The sequence below is a fragment of the Monodelphis domestica genome, chromosome 4, assembly GCF_027887165.1.
Source record: "Monodelphis domestica isolate mMonDom1 chromosome 4, mMonDom1.pri, whole genome shotgun sequence".
Taxonomy (NCBI): Eukaryota; Metazoa; Chordata; class Mammalia; order Didelphimorphia; family Didelphidae; genus Monodelphis; species Monodelphis domestica.
The window spans coordinates 102,290,716-102,311,480 of record NC_077230.1 but is presented as its reverse complement, the minus strand read 5'-3'; the positions used below and the strand labels follow the sequence as shown (position 1 = coordinate 102,311,480).

Genomic DNA, 20,765 nt, shown 5'->3' with positions numbered 1-20,765 from the left:
TAGAAAAAAACATATCACCATATTTACAATGTCATTAATTCTCCATACCACTTCCCCCTATCAATCTCCCCCAATTCCAAACCACCTACCCCCAAAATACGTAAATTGTTACTTAAGCCAATGAGACAAGTTTAAGAAGGCAATTAAAGTTCCTAACACAATGCACATGATCAATAAAATACAATCCATCAATCAACCTTGTGCTTATTAAGTCTCTTAAAAGCACAGAATTCACTATGACAAATATAATTTCTGATTTACCAACTAGATTTGACAGAACTAAGATTATAATTGCTAACTAGCTTTCTGATGATAGATGAAAAAGCCAAAGTCAGAGAAGTCATTAGCTCTTTAGGCTTGATAGATGCTTCTGGTTATTATATCATCATGGCAAATGTGGTGGCAAGTAAACTGCATCTAACTGAATCAATGATGAAAAACTTAAAGTGAAGTTAATCTCTTTTTGTTATCTATCACATTATCCATGGTACTTCATTTTGTTATAACTTTGAACTTGAACAACTGAATCAACTTCATTCAGGCTTAGCCCACGGTCTCAGTGATTAGAGAAAATGACTTTATTTTTATTTTACTGATGACAAAAGAAATGACATGAAACTTCTGACATCAACAGATATAAAAATTCTTAGATGAAAATAGCTCAAAAGGCTAATTCTCATCTTTTTTCAGAGGACAAGTTCTTATTTTTTTTTTAATAAGATGATATGGGAGAGGTGGTGACCAGGAAAATATTAACACAGGAGAATAAGCTATTACCTGATCACTTTCCTTCCAGAAGGGAAACAGTAAATCATAAAAAATTATGCTTAGAAGCAGTGAAAATATCAGAACCAGCTGGTCTTGCCCCTGACCCACTGGGAGCTCTTTTTTTACTCTCCCGTTCAGCTTGTCTATACTCCCTCGTTTCCCTAAAACGTTCCCTAATCCTTATCATAAGAATAAATCTATGATTAGTAGTGGGTGCTGGTGGAAACATACTAGAACCAAACATAAAGATATTTTCCCCAAATATGCTCATCCTGACCATTTCCCCTGGCCCATCTCTCTTTTCCATCAGAACTTTGGACTCTGTCCATGAAACAACCTTGGCTGATTGAGCTTTTGACTAATCTTGCCTGGATCTGGGCTTCCCTCCACCTCATTTCCTGGACAACTCTATATATGCCAGAGTATGTATTACTGCTTTCTATCTCTTTATGTACTGTTTTCTCCTATTAGACTAAGTTTCTTGAGGGCAGCAACTGTCCTAGTTTGGCACATCTTTAATAAACACTCTATCTATGGAAGTTTGTGCCTCTTATCTCATTAAAAATGATATTTATTTCAACCATAGTGAAGGAACAAGCTTTTCTTTTCATTGTATTCAATACCTACACTGCAAATACATTGCAAATCACTTATTAGCTATAAGAAGCTACAAACTCGGCTAAAATGTGTTTGTTAAATTTATTAAAACGTGAGTTACATTGATCATAGCTAGTGTAAGCATTCTTTACAAGGCCAGGCAGAATCAGCAGTGGGATAATAAACTTACCAATAGTGATTAGATCATTGCTCAGATTTCTGAACAGAATTAATAGAGCCAAAATCTTCCTGTTTTCAGACAAATACCTTATATTTACATAATACTTCAGTTACAAAATGCATGCAAGTTTATCTTGGCTGATCCTTACAATCCTGTCAGCATTATTCTATCTACATTTTACCTGTGAAGAAACAGAAATTCTGTATCACTCCTATTCAGGATAGTGGTGCTTGATGGCTTACTATTCAATTTGGGACAAGGATCAGTCTGAGAGTTCCTTGAAGGCAAGTTCCCATGGGTCAAAGGTAAATTTGGGAGTTTCACAAAACAATGTCACCCAACATATCCAGGGACAGGTTCTATGTTCTTCTGTCAGATATTCAACTACCAAGAAATTATTTCCCATGAAATTGCAAATTTCTAACCTTAATCTCTTTCCTCTGATATAAGATATTTATACCCCACTTTCTAAAACCCTAGAAAAATATTTTTGAAACCAGGCAATACTCTTCTCTTCCTCAAACTTAAAAATCTTTCAAAGAATAATTAAATGTCAGAGCAAGGAAAGGATTTAGGCCATCTCTTATCTTTAACAAAGTCAGAAACTAAGAACAGTAAGAGGTAATGTGGTTTGATGGAGTTCTGGATTCATAATAATAGCTCAAGATGCTAAAATTTGAGTACACTTTCTTATGATCTTACATCAACCATGAGATCAGTCCAATTACTCCTATTTGATTTTTTTTTTTAAACCCTTACCTTCCATCTTGGAGTCAATACTGTGTATTGGCTCCAAGGCAGAAGAGTGGTAAGGGCTAGGCAATGTGGGTCAAGTGACTTGCCCAGAGTCACACAGCTGGGAAGTGTCTGAGACCAGATTTGAACCTAGGACCTCCCATCTCTAGGCCTGACTCTCAATCCACTGAGCTACCCAGCTGCCCCCTTCTCTCCTATTTGATTTTTAAAGAGATGGCTCTGGCCCCAAGAGTTAATAAAGAGGTTTTAGAGGTTGCTCTAGACCGGGCCTGTTACTCCCCCCTCCCCCCCTCCTCACTTCTCCAAGATTCTTAAGTACCCTTTGGGCTTGGAGTTGCTTTTTTCTCTCCATCAGTCCAATGCCCCACTGACTGTTTTCTCTTATTTTTAGGGGAGGTGAGTAACTAGCCCCCAGTTCCAAAAATTATATTTATTTCACAGATAAAGCAGAAAAAAGGTACAAACAGTCCCCCTCACTTTGGGAGTAAAATTCCTATCCTTCAAAAAAAACAAACAAAAAGAAAGAAAGAAAAACACATGCAAAAAAAAAGGTTCATTTCCCACATAAAGAAGAGGAAACTAAACTGGGAGATTAGGGGGCTACAAAGTATTTGAAGCAGGATTCAAACCAAGCCTTTTCTATACACTCCCTCCACCCCAGTCCCGGTCGAGGGCCATGGTTGTACAATTTAACATTTTTGTTCCTGATGACAAGAATCCTTGCCCTTTCTAGTCATTGATGTTCTTGTCTGTAAAAAGGTGGGGATGGGGAAGGGGCAGCCCAGGTGATCCCTAGGAGCCCTTCCATCTAAAGCCTATAAAAAGTGTCAGTCAGGACCGAGAGGATCTCAGGCTTCCATACCGACACCTGGGTTCTCCACTCAGAGTAGGCCAGACTGCCTTCCTTTTCTCTTGGGCCAAAAAGAGGGCAAAGGTGGGGGGAAGGCGTGGGTAGGAAAATTTTCTTCCCAGGCTACTCAGGCTCCTCTGCGCTGGAGAAGTAGGCTCTCCCTAACCTGGGGTCGCGGGGTCAATTCAGTTTAGGCGTCTCTTCTCCTCCCATCCCCCAAGTTCCTTGCAGCTCCTCAGGCAGTCAGACTGATGATGACCCGGGGCCTCAGAAAAGAGCAGAAGCTCAAAGACACACCCCGACCACGTACTGGACCCAAGCACAATCCGAGCGGTTTCCTACAAGGTTGCCAAGGGAACCGACGGAAATGAGATTGATGGTGGGTGGAGCGAATGGGAATAGGGAGCCTGAGAGAGGAGAAAACTCTCGTGAGGTTAGTCTCGGTGTTCCCGTGCTAAGCCTCCAAAACACGCGAGAGTTGGCCTCCCGGAAGCTCCACGTCAGTCAGTTGGTCGGTGTTCTGCCAGTGCCAGCGTAGACCCCAAGCCAGCGGGTTCCGGGACCGGGCATCGAGCGAGGGAGTTCGGCAGCGCCGACGGAGCCATGGTAAGGCTTTGGCCCTGAAGAATTAAAGAATAAAAATAAAAGCGCGGGGCGGATCCTGTGCTGGTCCTGGAGGGGTTGCAGTGTCCGGGGCAGCTCCCGAGACCTGTTCAAGGCCTCCTGTAACGGGAGACGGGGAGGGGTGGGGGGGAAGAAAGGCCCTAGGTCTCCCCAGGAGTGCCCTGGGCTCCTGCTGCCACCGCCATCCCCGTTTGGCTCTATGCAGGAGTTACGGGATTCAAGTGTTGTGATCCCCAAGGGAAAGATGGGGGGTGGGGGTGGAGATTGGACCGAGAGCCATATAGAGGCGTGGTTTGGGCTTCCTGGGGGAGAAACGAAGTGTAGACTGCTTTTCCACATGGATAAATTAGTTTACTTCTCCGAGCCTCCACATCTGTAAAGTGGAAATAATTCTTTTCCTTACCTCAATGTGATGTTGTGAGCAACAGGTTTTGCCCGATATAACTGTCAATCTGCTGCTGATATTAGACATGTCACTCAGAGAAGGACGTAAAGGAATGTACTGACTTGAGAACTTTATATCCTAATATATCTTTCTAAAGTGAATGCTGATTTTTGAGGCCAATCAGGAGAGGAAAGTGACAGTCGTGGCTGTTAACAGTATGGAAGTTATATATTCTTTAAAAGCGCCTATCTTGGATGATTTCTAACTCTGAATCTGTGATCACTGTGATATAAAAGCTGGAAACTAGCACAGACTATCCCATTAAAATTAGATACTTGATTCTATTATAAAGCACTTAGAAGATGTAAAGTTAAGTAAAGGACTTCAAATAATATCAGGTATGCAAAGTACAAATTAAGTCTAGTAAAATTATATCACCCTATCCTCTTAACTAGAATTTTATAAATATTGAAACATATACTGAATAAGTTTAGATCTATAGAAAAAAAGTTTGGTATGTAAAAATTTATTCTAAAAGCAAAAGTTGCCATTTTAAGATCACTTGAGTATCTTTTCTCATTAGAAATATCTTTACAAATAATTGGCGGTTAGATGTATTATTATTATGTTCAGGGTATCATCAAAGGGGCACATTCTTGCCTCTTAAGAAAATGTAAGGAATTCTTTATGCCAGTTTTAATTTGTTATTGCCTTTTTCCATCACAAATCTTGATGGTCTAATAGAATAATATAGTCATGAAAGAATCTTTAAAAAATTTTCATGTAACTCTTACCATCTAGATGAGGAGATGTAGGTCAAAAAATATTAAATGTTCAAAGTTACCCAGTTAGTAGCAACATCAAAGTTAGAATCCTAGAGTTGGAAAGGACCTAAGAAGTCTTCTAGTCTAACCTTCTCTCTGAATCTCCTACTGTGACAATTCATCATTCAACCTGTGTCTAAGCACCTTTAGGAACAGGGCATTTAATACTTTAGGAAAGAGTCTACTCCATTTTTAGATATATTAATTGTTAGGAATTCCTTCCTCATCTTGTGCTCATATTCTTTATAATTTTACCCCTCTGGTCTTTAGTCTCCTGTCTTAAATCACATAAAATAAATCTAATCCCTCCATCATATGATGGCTCTCTAAATATTTGAAACTAATTTCTGCTGAATCTTCTCTAGAAGTTTTCCCCCATAATCCATGTATGGCATGGTTATGAGTCCTCCTACCATCCTTTTCATCCTCATTTAGATAAAATGTAGCTTCTAGAACTAAACATAATAATACAGGTGTTGTCTAACCAATGCTGAGAGACTTAATGCCTTTGTTTTCGTTATGGAGATATTTAAATGTTACTTTCTCAATGAAGCTTTCTCTGATCCGTTTCCTCCCAGTTGATTCCATTCCCTTGGGACTTCATATAAGTTTTGTGCAGTCCACTTCATATGGATTAATTGCATGTCTTATTCTCCTCCTAGACTATAAGCTCTTTGAGGGTATGGGCTTTGTCTTGACTGACCTTTGTATCTCCCTTTGATATCTAGAAAGTATTAGGTGCTTATTAAATTGTGTTTTTTGAATGAATGAGAAATTACTGAAAGCTAAGACCCTAAATGGAGAAAGTTGAAAGTTCAAGACAAAGGCTTAGTCAGTAGCATCAGATGTTACAGAGGTCAAAGAGGTTGAAAAAAGGAAAGGCCATTGGCAAGCCCTAAGTCTTTGGTAACATTCAGAAGAGTAGTTTGAGTTAAAAAATGGAAGCTGAAGCCAAATTACCAGGGAATATAGAGTTAGTAGTGAGGAAGTAGAGTTAGAGATAACTCTTCTTTTGAGGATATGGGCAGTGAAAATTTTTTTTTAGTTTTTAAATCATGATATAACCCAATGGAGTAGCAATATAAAGTGATCATTTTTAGAATAGGGGAGAATTAGCATGTTTGCAGGTAGATGGAAAGGAGCCTTCTGGGGAAAAGAAGGGATAGCAAATTCTTGGGGAGGCTAGAGTGGTTGAATCAAGAACAGATGAAGTATTAGAAAGTAGAAAAAGTAGGTGAAGATAGTGAGGAGAATATGGCAATAGATGTTTTGAAGGGAAAGTTGGATGGTTTGAAGGCCTCTAGTGAGGAGAAATCTATTGCTTCACAAAATATTGTAGAGAACTGAAAAAGGGTAAAAAATGTCATTCTAACTTTTAAAAAAGTGAATAAAGTCTATATACTATAACTTGAATTTGATTCTTGGCAGGATTATATAATGTATTATTAAAGATATGGCTAATGAAAATCTGGAAAAGAAAATTGTACCAGAATAACTTGATCAAAAAAAGGATATGGCAAATGGTGTCACTGACTTTCTTGAAAGCGATAATTTTGCTAGGGTGGTAGATGAGTAGAAAGCTGTTGATATAGTTTGGGAAAAGTAGATGTCAGCTGGCCTTATGAGAGTAAATTAAAGTGGATTCAGAACTGATTGAGTGACTAAATGCAAATAATACCCATTAATGGTTCAGAATCAACTTAGAGGTCTCTGGTTGAGAGCCCCAAGGATCTTGTCCTTGTTCCTGTGCTGTTTGATGTTTTATTAATGACTTGGATAAGGGGAAAGATGAGATGTTGCTCATATTTGTAGATGACAGTAAGGAAGAAAGTATAGCTAATCCACACTGGATAAGGTATTTGGAATCTACAGAGTTAAAACCATATAAGATTGTTGAGTTGAATGAAATTTTGTAGGGATTAATTAATAGTAATAAATTATAAAGCACTGACAAGGTTTGAAAAATGTTTTACATAATCAAATTTGATCCTCATATCTTTGTGGGGTAGCTACTACAGTTATTCCCATTTTTATAGGTGAAGAAACTGAGGCTCCTAGCTTCTAAATGATATCTATAGGATCACACAGCTAGCAAGGGTCAGAGGTAGAATTTGAACCTACATCTTCCTTTTTCAAATCCATTACATAGGCCACTGTGCTGTTTCCTCTTTCTCACATACAATGATTGCTTCTCCCCAAGGTTTTCAGATTCAGAATATTAGTTGCCCTTGCTTTTTTCTCTCTTGTGAGGAATGTATTTATTAAAGCAAACCAAGAATAAGCTTGCTCTGCTTTTGTCAGGGAGATCTTGCCAGCAGGTGTTTGGAAAATCGAAGTAAGAAAACTCATGTCCTACTACTTCCCCTTGTCATGTTCTTGCTGATCCAGCTGAATTGGCCTGTTCACCTTTTCTTGTATATGTTATTCATTTTTCTGTCTCCATGACTTTGCTCATGCTTTTCTTTATTACTAAAGTGTTCTTAGCTGGTTATTGTTTTCCCATTCTTGAAAGACCAGCTAAAATACCCTTTCTTTTCATGAGGCTTCCGTTGATCTTCGTTTAATGATCTATAATGAACTTTTCCTCCTTAGACTTCATAAAGGACTTTGTTTGTAATTCTAATTCAGTTGTGTATTAGCTCATATTAAAGTTATTTCCATTTGTGTTAAATAAAACCCTAGTGAATTGCAAGTTTTCTAAAGACAGGGACTGTATGCATATATTGTTAGAACCAAATAAATGAATTGACAAATTGATAAATATGTAAAAAAGTTTTTTTTTTTTGTGAGGACTTCCATAGATATTAAAGATAGAATAAAATTAATTTCTTCGACAATCACTTTGGGTTTAGGCATTTTCTTTTAGATCTGTGTCCTGAATTAAATTTTTTTTTGTCAAGAGTATAGAAACACAAAATTACAAGTGAAAATTCAGGATCATTGAGTAAATAATTAGATTTAAGATTTGACCTTGCAAACATTTCCATGCATTTGTATGTAGTAAGAGAGAAATAAGAACATTAAACCTGAAAATATTTCTGAATTTTGTTGTGAAGAAACAATTAATTTTATTTATTTTTTAAATTTAATTTTATTGAATAATTAAGAAAAACTTTCCATGGATACATGATTCATTTTATTTCCCTTCCCTCCTCCTACACCCCTCCTGTAGCCAGCGTGAAATTCCACTGGGTTTTACATGTGTCATTGATCAAGACCTATTTCCATATTATTGATATTTGCACTAGGGTGATCATTTAGAGTCTACATCCCCAGTCATATCCCCATCAACCCATGTGATTAAGCAGTTGTTTTTCTTCTGTGTTTCTGCTCCCACAGTTCTTTCTCTGGATGTGGATAGCGTTCATAAGTCCTTCAGAATATCTTGGATCATTACATTGCTGCTAGTAGAGAAGTCCATTACATTCGATTGTGCAACAGTGTATCGGTCTCTGTGTATAAGGTTCTCCTGATTCTGCTCATTTCACTCTGCATCAGGTCCTGGAGGTCTTTCCAGTTCACATGAAATTCCTCCAGTTTGTTATTCCTTTTAGTATTCTATCACCAACAGATACCACAATTTGATTAGCCATTCCCCAATCTAAGGGCATCCCCTCATTTTCCAATTTTTTGCCACTACAAAGAACATAGCTATAAATATTTTTGTACAAGGCTTTTTCCTTATTATCTCTTTGGAGGTATAAACCCAGTAATGGTATGGCTGGATCAGAAGAGAGGGAATCTTTTAAAGCCTTTTGGGCATAGTTCCAAATTGTTATCCAGATTGGTTGGATCAATTCACAACTCCACCAGCAATGCATTAATGTTCCAATTTTGCCACATACCCTCCAACATTTATTACTTTCCTTTGCTTTCATGTTAGCCACTCTACTAGGTGTGAAGTGGTACCTCAGAGTTGTTTTGATTTGCATTTCTCTGTTGCATTTCTCTGATTATGAGATTTAGAACACCTTTTCATATGCTTATTGATAGTTTTGATTTCTTTATCTGAAAATTGCCTATTCATGACCCTTGCCTGTGCTCATGACCCTAATTCAGTAAAAAAGTTTCTTGGTAGTTTGCTAGGTATGACACTGAATAAGTAAATTAATTTGGGTAGAATTATCATTTTTTTAATGTTAGCTTGTTCTACCCATGAACAATTAATGTTTTTCCAATTGTTTAGATCTAGTTTTAATTGTGTGGAAAGTGTTTTATAGTTGTATTCATATAATTTCTGTGTTTTGACAAATAGATTCCTAAGTATTTTATATTGTCTGGGGTGGTTTTATTTTATTTTATTTTATTTTGTTTTATTTTAAAACCCTTATCTTCTGTCTTTGAATCTTGGAAAGTGTCTGAGGCCAGATTTGATCCTAGGATCTCTAGTCTCTAGGCCTGGGTCTCAATCCACTGAACTACCCAGCTGCCCCCTCTAGGGTGATTTTAAATGGAATTTCTCTTTCTAACTCTTGCTGCTGAGATGTGTTGGAAATATATAGAAATGCTGATGATTTATGTGGGTTTATTTTGTATCCTGCTACTTTGCTAAAGTTGTTGATTATTTCCACTAGCTTCTTAGTTGATTCTCTAGAATTCTTTAAGTAGACCATAATGTCATCTGCAAAGAGTGATAGCTTGGTCTCCTCATTGCCTATTTTAATAGCTTCAATTTCTTTTTCTTCTATAATTGCTACTGCTAGTGTTTCTAGTACCATGTTAAATAATAGAGGTGATAATGGGCATCCTTGTTTCACTCCTGATCTTATTGGGGAGACTTCTAATTTATCTCCATCGCAGATGATGCTTGCTGATGGTTTTAAATATATACTGTTTATTATTTTTAGAAAAGGTCCTTCTATTCCTATACTTTCTAGTGTTTTCCATAGGAATGACTGTTGTATTTTGTTAGAGGCTTTTTTTGCATCTATTAAGATAATCATGTGATTTTTGGTGACTTGCTTGTTAATATGGTCAATTATGTGGATATTTTTCCTAATATTGAACTATCCTTGCTTTCCTGTTATAAATCCCACCTGATCATAATGAATAACCTTCATGATCACTTGCTGGAGTCTTTTTGCTAGTATTCTATTTAAGATTTTTTGCATCTATGCATATATGGGCTATAGTTTTCTTTCTCTGTTTTTGGTCTGCTTGGCTTTGGAATCAGTACCATATTTGTGTCATAAAAGGAATTTGGTAGGACCCTTTATTTGCTTTTTTGTCAAATAGTGTGTATAGTATTGGGATTCATTCTTCTTTAAAATGTTTGCTAGAATTCACTTGTGAATCTATCTGGCCTTGAGGATTTTTTCTTAGGGAGTTCTGTGGTGGCTTGTTCAATTTCTTTTTCTGATATGGGATTATTTAAGTATTCTATTTAAAAAAATCAGTTTTATACTAACTAGGATATGCTAGGGTTTTTTAAAATATAAAATGGGAAGCTTCTTTAAAACATGATTCCAGTTTATTCATCTAATGTTTTTAATTTCTCCTTAGCCTCTTAGACTTGATATCAAGAGGAAGCTAACTGCTCGATCTGATCGAGTCAAGAGTGTTGATTTGCATCCTACAGAGCCATGGATGTTGGCTAGTCTTTACAATGGCAGTGTCTGTGTTTGGAATCATGAAACACAGGTAAGGATTTTTTTTTTAAGTTCTTAGAAGTATTGTTTTTGTGTATGCTCAGTGTAAAAGTGAAAAAAAAATAGACAAATAGATTCTCACAATGAATTAATCAAAGTTGTTAAATATATGTATGTTGTTTTTTTTTTTTAAAGAAGAATTTCTAACAATTTTGAAGATTCGTTTTTTTTTTTTAAACCCTTACCTTCCATCTTGGAGTCGATAATGTGTATTGGCTCCAAGGCAGAAGAGTGGTAAGGGCTAGGCAATGAGGGTCAAGTGACTTGCCCAGGGTCACACAACTGGGAAGTGTCTGAGGCCAGATTTGAACCTAGGACCTCCCGTCTCTAGGCTTGGCTCTCAATCCACTGAGCTACCCAGCTGCCCCGGAAGATTAGTTTTATGGGCAAGATGTTAAGTAATTTCAAGTAAAATCAATTCCTGATTCATCTGCTCAGTATTATTAATATAGTAGATGATGCCTCTGAAATATAGGTGACCACAACATTATCTCCAATCTTGGTCTTTCTTGAGTACCAGTGGCTATTTCCAATTTCTTATTGGATATTTAAAACTATATTTCCCTAAAGCATCTCAAATTCGGTGTGTTCAAAATTGAATTCTTCACCATATTTCTGAACTTTGCTTTTTCTTTGTAGGATACTACTATCTTTCCAGTTCACTGAAGTTTGCAACTTGGGATTATTCTTGACTCCTTATGTTCTTTCTTTCATCCCATATAGCCAATCATTTGCCAAGTATTATCAATTCTACCACCAAAGCATCTCTTGCATCTATTGCTTTCTCTACTTCTAAGGCCACTAACGTAGTTTAGCCCTCACTGCCTCTCTTCCATTAGGAGACAAAAGAGCCTGCTAATCAATCTCCTCACTTCCAGTCTCCTTGGTCCAATAATCAGAGCCCTGGATTTTGTGTCAGAAAGACCTTACTTCAAATTCTATCTCAGATACTTATTAGCTGTGCAACCCTGGCCAAATTACTTAAACCTTTGAGGCCTCAGTTTTCTAATCTGTAAAACAAAGAGGTTGAATTTGTTGATTTCTAAATATCATTCTAGCTCTGAGTCTGTTATTTTGATCTCTTTCCTTGCCAAGCCATCTTCTGTCCAGGGGCCAAAATGATTTTTCAAAAGTACTGTTCTGAACATGTTACTCTCCTATTCATTGATTCCAATAGATTTCTGTTGCCTCAAATATAAACCTGTATTTAATTTTTATTGAATTTATATTTACCCCATAATTTTGAATTTAATTATATCATATCTTATATTATTTGCTTTTATCATTTAGATATTTTGTCTCCTCTGTTTTGTAAATTCCTTAAGGACAGGGATATATATCCCTTCTGAATCACTCAAAGAACCTTTAATAGACACTCAGTAATTCTTTGTTGGTCTGTATTGGTCAACTGACTTATTTCTACTCATACCTAATTTCCTACTCCACCATCCTTATCAGTAGCCTTTTTTGCCGTTTTTCTTGTATCCCTTTTGCTCTTTCACAAAGCTTTTGTTTTGATTTTTCTTCTGCTTTGCTAATTTACTTTATGAGAATGTTATGGTTGTAAAGGCTACTGAAGATTCTTCAATTTCTCTGTATCTTCATATGATGATCCTTTAGAGAATGATCTTTGTAAGCATAAGTCTGATTATATTTGCTCCTTAGTACCTGCCATTCAGTTTAGCTTCCCTCCTCCCATCTCTCCCTCCCTTTCCCTTCTCTCTCTCTCTGCACACTCCCCCCTCCCCCCCTTCCTTTTTTTAAACCATTACTTTCAGTCTCAGAAACAACTCCTAAGACTGAAGAGTAAGGGCTAGGCAAATGGACTTAAGTGACTTGCTCAGAATCACACAGCTGGAAAGTGTTTGAGGCTAAATTTGAACTCAGGTTCTCCCAACTCCAGGCCTGGTGCTCTATCCACTGCACCTACTAGCTACCCCTTTCTTACTCTCTTCTGTACAAAAATACTTTTTGTTTATCTTCTTCTTCTTTTTTTTTTTTTGTTTATCTTCTCAGAAATTGTTTGCATTTCTTGTTAGTTTCCTTTTGCTCTACTGCAAGAAGATTTGAGAGAGGGCAGTTTGATTTTTAGTATTTGTAGTGAAAAGGCTTCAAAGTGGGATTAAGGAAAATATATTTTTGTGATTTCTACTCCTGTTCTTTGCAAGATTGTATCCCAAATTTCCAGTTTGTTAGCTATATGTAGAATCCAGTTTTAATACCCTCCTCCCTGAGACATTAAGTAATCTGATACAGATTTTACAGGAATAATCCTGTAAAACATTTTTTCCATATTAATCATTTTGTAGAAGAGATCTTAAATAAAAAAAGAAGAAAAAGAGTGAGAAAGAAAATGAAAGAATACCCACATTGACATAATTAATCCAATCTTTATTCATATGGAAGCTTAATAATATAATAGAGGAAAATTATATTATAGTACTTTTATTTTGGCTGAAGAAACATAAACTTTTTTCTTTATTTTGAAGTTAAGTAGGGTTACATAAAAGAATATTTTGCTTTTTCTAAAACAGTGACACCTAAGAGGACCAATGCTCCTTTGTTTTTGCTCTGATTATACTTGAATGCAATATAATATTTTAATAGAATTTGATATGCTGTTTAAAATTTATTTGAGTTTTATAACTGAGTTTTAGTAAAGAGTGCTTCAAGGTTACAAGTTGTCAAGAAGGGTGAGTTGCTTTGAGTTGTCATAGCTCAGCTATGATAGCCTGGAAATTTGTGAACCTAATTCTTATTTGGAATTTTTCATTAAACAGAGTTTGTCTTTTTTATAGAAACTCTTGGTAAGTATGGTTTGCTGGGCAGCAATGAAAACCATGTTTGCTATTATAGAACTGATATTAAAGAGCAGTATTCAAAAAATAGAACTGGATCCTTATAGCCCACTTATTGACTCAGCAATCCACAAGTTAAGATTATATTATATTGTGTTTTTGCTTATTTTGTTAAACATTTCCTCATTACATTTGATCTGATTTGGGAGAGGTTTCTAGGTGTTTGACACCTTTTAAAAAATATTTCCCCCATTACATATAAAAACATTTAAAAAAATTCATTGTTTTAGCTTTTGAGTCTCAAAATCTTTTTTCTTCTAGTCCTCCCTATTCTATCCTTCTCCCTGAGACAGTAAGCAATCTGATACAGATTTTACAGGAATAATCCTGTAAAACATTTTTTTTCATGTTAGTCATTTTGTAGAAGAGATCTCAAATAAAAAAGAAGAAAAAGAATAAGAAGGAAAATGAAATATAGTATGTTTCAGTCTGCATTCAGACTCCATCCGTTCTTTCTCAGGGTAGATTGCATTTTTTATCATGAGTCTCTGAGGTTGTGTTGGATTACTTCATTGCTGAGAATAATTAGATTTTGATACCTCTCTTAAAGAAGGCTTTTTTAATCCAGTTATTCCTCTCCTCTTGCATGAAGAAAGACCCAAAGTAAATATATTTTAATAACAAATTATCTGTTTAATTATTCTTTTATTGTAATGGGTAACAGAACATAACTAAAAAAAAAACAATAATCTTTTTATGTTAGAGCTATGTCAGAGAATACTTTGGAAAGTTATTTATAAGTCTTAACCTAGATATTTAATTCTTTAGTCCATGTCTTCATTCAATGTATTACACAGATAAACATAAAGATTATTCAGGGATAATCCATTTGTGAAAATGTTTGCCCAAAAACTTTGAAAAGGAAGAATTCTTAAGGATGGTATTGCTTATTTTTCAGCACTTCTCTCACTATTTTTAAAAGGAAGCAATAGGTGCTCTAATGAAAACAGATTTTATAGTTTTAAGTAAGTTTCTTTTTGCAAATTTTAAAAGGCTCTTTGCTTCAGAAAATCCTGACTAATTTTATTCAATTAAAATAATTTTTAAGCACATTTAAAATACCTAAAATTGTAGCTATCTGGTACAAAGAACACATCTTTTTAGATTGTCAGGGGCATTTTTTGGTTAGGTAGTTTAATTATTAAATATTGCAAAGTAGTAAATGATGTCAGATTTAATGTTTTCTTTGATTTATTGCTAAAATTAAAGGGCAAAATTCAATCACTGTATTTACCTTATTTTGTGTATTACTTAGGAAGTATTGAAGTATAAAGAAACTTAGCTCTTTTCATTTAAGTAGATATTTCCAGTTAACTTCTGTGGCTCATTATTTTTCATTACTAGCCATCTCTTGTCATAAGATTATATTTATGTAGATTGTTGCTTGAAAAAGAATAATATTTCATGTAGGTCTAAATCAGACATGACAAACTGGAAGTAGAATGGATGGAAGAAAAGAAGTAGGGGGTAGAAGGGGTCTCCTGTGAGGACAACTTCATAATTGGGAAATAGTTAACAAAATAAATACAAATATAACACAAATAGATAATGTTAATTTGTGGCTTTTTAAATCAATGTATACTTCCTATAGGGGTTGTTTCTATTCATGAGTTTAATACCACTGGCCTAAAATCACATCATATCTTATTAAATACACTTGACAAAAATTGGGGGTGGGGGGATAATTGCTAGGATTAGGGTTTAATCTATATATCTACTAGAGATTTTGTACTGTTATCATTGTTTTTAAACTAGAGAAAGCATTTTTCATTTCATCATAACTTCAATATATTTTTTTCATTAAAAATTTTAAGACTCTGGTGAAGACATTTGAAGTATGTGATCTTCCTGTTCGAGCTGCAAAATTTGTTGCAAGGAAGAATTGGGTAGTAACAGGAGCGGTAAGTAGTTCAGATCTTTGAAGGTACTTTCCTTTTATCATGTTTTGAATTTTCTTTTCCTATTTTATTTGTTCATCAGTGAAATTTTTTGAAGCCTCAGCTTCATTACTTGTGTTTATAATAAGGGTTTTGTTCCATTTATAGATGTGATGTGGGTAGTTATTTAGAAATTTTTGTTTCTTTTATCTCTAGGATGACATGCAAATTCGAGTCTTCAATTATAACACTTTGGAGAGAGTTCATATGTTTGAAGCACACTCAGACTATATTCGTTGTATTGCTGTACATCCAACTCAGCCTTTCATTCTAACCAGCTCTGGTAAGGAATTATATGATGCCTCATTTTATCATCTAAAACCCTTTAGGTTATTCATTTTCTATTCACTAAGAAACCCTATTCTTTTACTGCTGTTCCAGTTGAAATTCTAACATCCAATAGCATATGGAGTGTTTAAATCCGCTGACTGCTTTTGTGTTTTTAATGAAATATCATCTGTCCTTAGGATTTGAAAAGTAATAGCTGAGATAGGAAGGCCCAAGGTCTGGTTGCTCAAACATCTGCCAAACAGAGAGCTCATTTACATGCTGATGAGTGAAGTCTTGGCAGAATTCCATTTCCTAGTCAATTTTACTTTTATAGTTAGACTAGCTTTGCTTATTAACATTATGCACAAAACAGTGAGCATGTGGTTCTTAGAGGCCAACTGTAAATGAATGTCATTAGATTAGTTATAAACATTTATAACATTTAAAAATTAAAATGTAAGCATTAATGATTAGTTCTTTCATACTTTGATATCAATATCTTTTTCATAATAGTAGACATTTCAGATTTCTGCAGAGCTAGTGATATCCTGTCATTAGTTATACTGAACTATAACCTCCAGTCATATTTCTTTCTCTTAGTATTGCTTCTTTCAAACCCATTGGTTATTTCTTTGAATTTTCTCAGAAAATTCTTATACTTGCTTATATTATTGCATATAATTTACATGTATTTTTAATGTATATATTGTAAAGAATTAGTGGTTAGATACTAATTTTATTTTTGTTCCTTTGAAAATATAGTTTGCATTTTTCTCCCATTTTAGAATCATTTAGTAAGTTTTTAAAGCCTTGTAAATACCTCGTAACTTGAAATTTTTTTTCTTTTTTTGACCAGATGACATGCTCATTAAACTATGGGATTGGGATAAAAAATGGTCTTGCTCACAGGTGTTTGAAGGACATACTCACTATGTTATGCAGATTGTCATAAACCCTAAAGATAATAACCAATTTGCCAGTGCCTCTTTGGATAGAACTATCAAGGTACAATAGATATATTTTTTGTTAATTGTGATTGTTAGTGAATTTTAGATGTTTCACCATCTCCACAGAAGTTAATCAGCATATCAGAAGTTCTTCTTAAGAGCTTATTTTGAAGTCAAATTTGTTTCCCTATTTGAATCAAAAGTATAATTTCTGTTTTAAAAAACACTCAAAGTACCTAATGCAGAATTATAACTGAAAGTAAAGGTGTTACAGGATATGGGTTTTCAGCTGTTGGCAAACTTTAAAACTATCAAGACTTTTTCTAGATCACTGGTTCCCTGTCTTGTCTACTTTTTATCATCTTCATCGTTATTCTCTGTTGTGTATTCGTATGGCTTTATTTTTTAAAATCCAGAAAACTTTTTTCTTTTTTTCTTAGCATTATGGCATTAATAGATTAAAAATCATGTTTTCAACATTGGCTGTTGCTTGCTTCTAATATTTCAATTAACTCAGTTATTGTCTTTTTTTTTTTTTACCCTTCCATCTTGGAGTCAATACTAATTGGTTCCAAAGCAGAAAGAGTAACAAGGGGTAGGCAATGGAGGTTAAGTGATTTGGGTCACACAGTAGGAAGTGTGTGAGAACAGATTTGAACCCAGGACCTCCTGTCTCTAGGCCTGGCTCTCAATCCACTGAGCCACTTAGCTGACCCATAGTTATTGTCTTGATTACTTTTTAATCTTTTCTTCATCTCACACAGACTATTATGATTAAGATCCTTCTCATTGTTTTATCCTTTTCTCCATTTCAAATATAATAGAAAGAACACTAGACTGGGAACATTTAAAAATAGGATCAAATCCAGTCTCATCTATTTAATAGCCACATAACCTTGGCCAAATCACTCAACTGAATCTAAGTCTTCTTATCTATAAAGCAAGAATTAGATGACCTTAAAATTCTTTTTTCCCCTCTCCTGTTTTTTTTCTTGTCTGTGGCAAGGAATTGATTCATACTTCATTTCTGAACTGTATCATTCTCTCCTACCAAACAGCATACACACTGAGGCCACAAATTTTAAATTGTTGATATGTTTTTTATCCATTGGCCTTCTGCAAATATCTTTTGAATGAATGATTTATTTGTTTCTGTTTTATTGTAGCTTGACGGAATACCTCCTATTCTTGTTAATATTTGTTTCCTCTGTCCTCTTTGTGATCATTAAGTAGCTTTTTTTTCTCTCAACTGAATCACCTAAATTCACTTTACCTCTCATTTATGAGAAGTGTTATAGCTGTGATCTTAGTAAATGCTGAATAACTTGGATACTTTACTTAACTTCAATGTAAAGATCTGGCACAATTTCATTTGCAAATATGATGTACAAGTTACCAAGGGAGCAGATTATTGTGTGTTTCAATTCCATAATTTCACTGGCCATGTAGGGAGCTATCTAATATTTAAACATCAACTCCCTGTCTGCCCTGACTTAAATACATGCATATATCTATTTTTTAGAGACCCCCTCATCCTTTCCTCTACCACCATCTCCTTTATCTTAGCTTCCACCCTAAAAGTAAAATTCCTTTGTATGTATCTATTATACATTTTAGATTTCCTTTAGATATTTCTAAGATTAAGCTTTCATTCAAACATAATTCTACTGTGTTTTTTATTGCCTTTCTCTGATATGTTTCCCTCCTTGTGACCAATAGGACAGAGGTCCTAATTCTGTTCCCAACACTGTATTCCTGATGTACTAATTCTGACTTTTTCTGTTCCCCTCAAAAAATAAACCAAAAGAAGAATTCAGGGAAAGTTAAAAGGATACTTTTGTTTTTATAAGAATAGAAGATTCTGAAAAATAAAAGGAAAAATTATTTTTTTTTCCTTGAAGGTATGGCAGCTTGGTTCTTCCTCACCTAACTTTACTTTGGAGGGACATGAGAAAGGAGTGAATTGCATTGATTACTATAGTGGTGGTGACAAACCATACCTCATTTCAGGAGCAGATGACCGCCTTGTTAAAATATGGGACTACCAGGTATGAATTTTTTCATTATTTAAAATACTACAAATTTAATTAACATTTTTGTTTTTCCTTAAATGGGAGCCAAAACTTTGGCTTAACTCCTTATTTAGCATAACTTTGGATTTGTACTTAAACTATTCTTTTAGTGAAATCAAGCCACATTATAAGACAAAAACCAAAGTGCTTTTAAATGTAAGAGGTATATGTATTTTTATATTTTCATTGAATCAGAAAAGCAAAAAGATTAATATTTTAATGAATGATCATTTCCAGCCTTCACTGACCTCATGGACACACTTGCTCTTGAAAACAAGAATTAGTAAAACAGAAGAATGGTTTTGTTGCATGGGAAAAGATAATATAGTTTTCTTAGTGCATTTCACTTCATTAGTTAACTCAGTTGTGGATTTTCCTGTTCTTTCTACTTCTATGGTTTCCTTAAGCACAGATCCTTCTTCTGAGTGTCACATTGATAGATATTCAGTAATGATTAATGTTATGTGGCCTAGGTAACTAGTCTTATTCAAACTTAGATTTAAATTTCATTATCTAAGTCCATGAGCTTACATATGAAAATAAAATTATACAATTTGTTTTCAACCCTTATCTTCCATCTTGGAATCAATACTGTGTAATAGGGTTCCAAGGCAAAAGAGTGGTAAGGACTAAGCAATGGGGGTCAAGTGACTTGCCCAGGGTCACACAACTGGGAAGTGTCTAAGGCCAGATTTGAACCTAGGACCTCCCATCTGTAGGCCTGACTCAATCTACTGAGTCACCCAGCTGCCCCCCAAATTATACTAGTTTAAAAATAGCCTGCTAAAAGTATATTAGTTTACAGAGGGAAAGTTTATTATCATAGGAATATAGACCAATAATATTCTGATGGAAATAAAAATTTTCTATTTCTTTTTGCCTCTTTAAACAAGATATTACTTTTTTCTTTCAGGTGTAGCATAGATTAAATTTTGTTTTAAGAGCTTTTTTTATCACATATTTCTATGAGCAAATCATTTTTTTAAAATCCATAATATTGCAGAATAAAACATGTGTGCAAACACTAGAAGGACATGCTCAGAATGTGTCTTGTGCCAGTTTTCATCCTGAGTTGCCAATCATCATCACAGGTTCAGAAGATGGTAAGTTGAAATACATATTTTTCCAGTGTTTTTATTATTAAATGGCTATAATGGAGGAATATGTTTCTGCATTGTGGTTGATGTCTTGCTATTTTATTACTGCATCAGTGTTTTGCACATAGTAAGTATTTAATGTGCTTCTAAAATTTAATCACATTGAATTACACAGTTCTTAATTAGATTATGGTTAAATTATAGTTTTCATACATTTGATTTCAGCTGTAGGCAACAGCTGACACTGATAAGGCCTAATCTAATTCATTCACTTAGTATATATTTATTAAATGTCTTATTGTGTACTAGGCACTAATAAAATAATCTCTCTTGTAGCCTGATTCCTAATATTTCAATAAATTCTGTTATTTCATCAAATGTAGGTATTCTAGTGATGCAAATTGCATCCAATTGTACTTGCTCATATTGTGTGACTCTTGTTTGTGTCTTTTCAAAAGTCTACCAAGGAGCCTATTCAACATTCTGAGAAATTTACTCTAGTTTTCTTGACATTGCATAGATACCAACTGAACATATGGTTTGTCAGTTATCTCTCATTGTTACTCCCTGACTAGCCTATCTTTTACTCCATTGTTACATTTCTCAGTTGATATCCAGCTATGTTATGATGACAAGATAAAACAGGCACATAAAAATATTGTGCAAGATATAATCTGAAAGTAGAGTAAGGGAGGTATAAACATCAGAGAAGGGAAAGATTACTTCTGAAATTAGGGACAACAGCTTTCATAGAAGAGAAAGCATTTGAGGTAGGTCTTAAAGAATGAATGAAAATGAAAATCCTTTAGGAGGAAGGGGAAAGTGTAAGCCATATCATTGAATTAGGGAACTGCAGGCATTTTGAGCAACAGCAAGTACATTTAGATTGAGCATAGGTCACATGGAAGGTAGGAAAGAAATAAGCTAGGAAGGAGGTTGGAACTGGATTGT

At 34.8% G+C, this 20,765-nt stretch overlaps 1 protein-coding gene across 1 annotated transcript in view; it reads left to right on the top strand.

The window, feature by feature from the left end:
* The first annotated feature begins 3,604 nt into the window (after window positions 1–3,604).
* COPB2 (COPI coat complex subunit beta 2) overlaps window positions 3,605–20,765 on the top strand; it is a 40,942-nt gene continuing 23,781 nt past the window's right edge. The window contains exons 1-7 of the mRNA XM_001375887.4: window positions 3,605–3,758; window positions 10,488–10,625; window positions 15,306–15,392; window positions 15,585–15,711; window positions 16,555–16,703; window positions 18,547–18,693; window positions 19,721–19,820. Of these exons, the coding sequence (XP_001375924.3) occupies window positions 3,756–3,758; window positions 10,488–10,625; window positions 15,306–15,392; window positions 15,585–15,711; window positions 16,555–16,703; window positions 18,547–18,693; window positions 19,721–19,820 (751 nt within the window). The 5' untranslated portion in view covers window positions 3,605–3,755. The remainder of the gene's footprint in view (window positions 3,759–10,487; window positions 10,626–15,305; window positions 15,393–15,584; window positions 15,712–16,554; window positions 16,704–18,546; window positions 18,694–19,720; window positions 19,821–20,765) is intronic.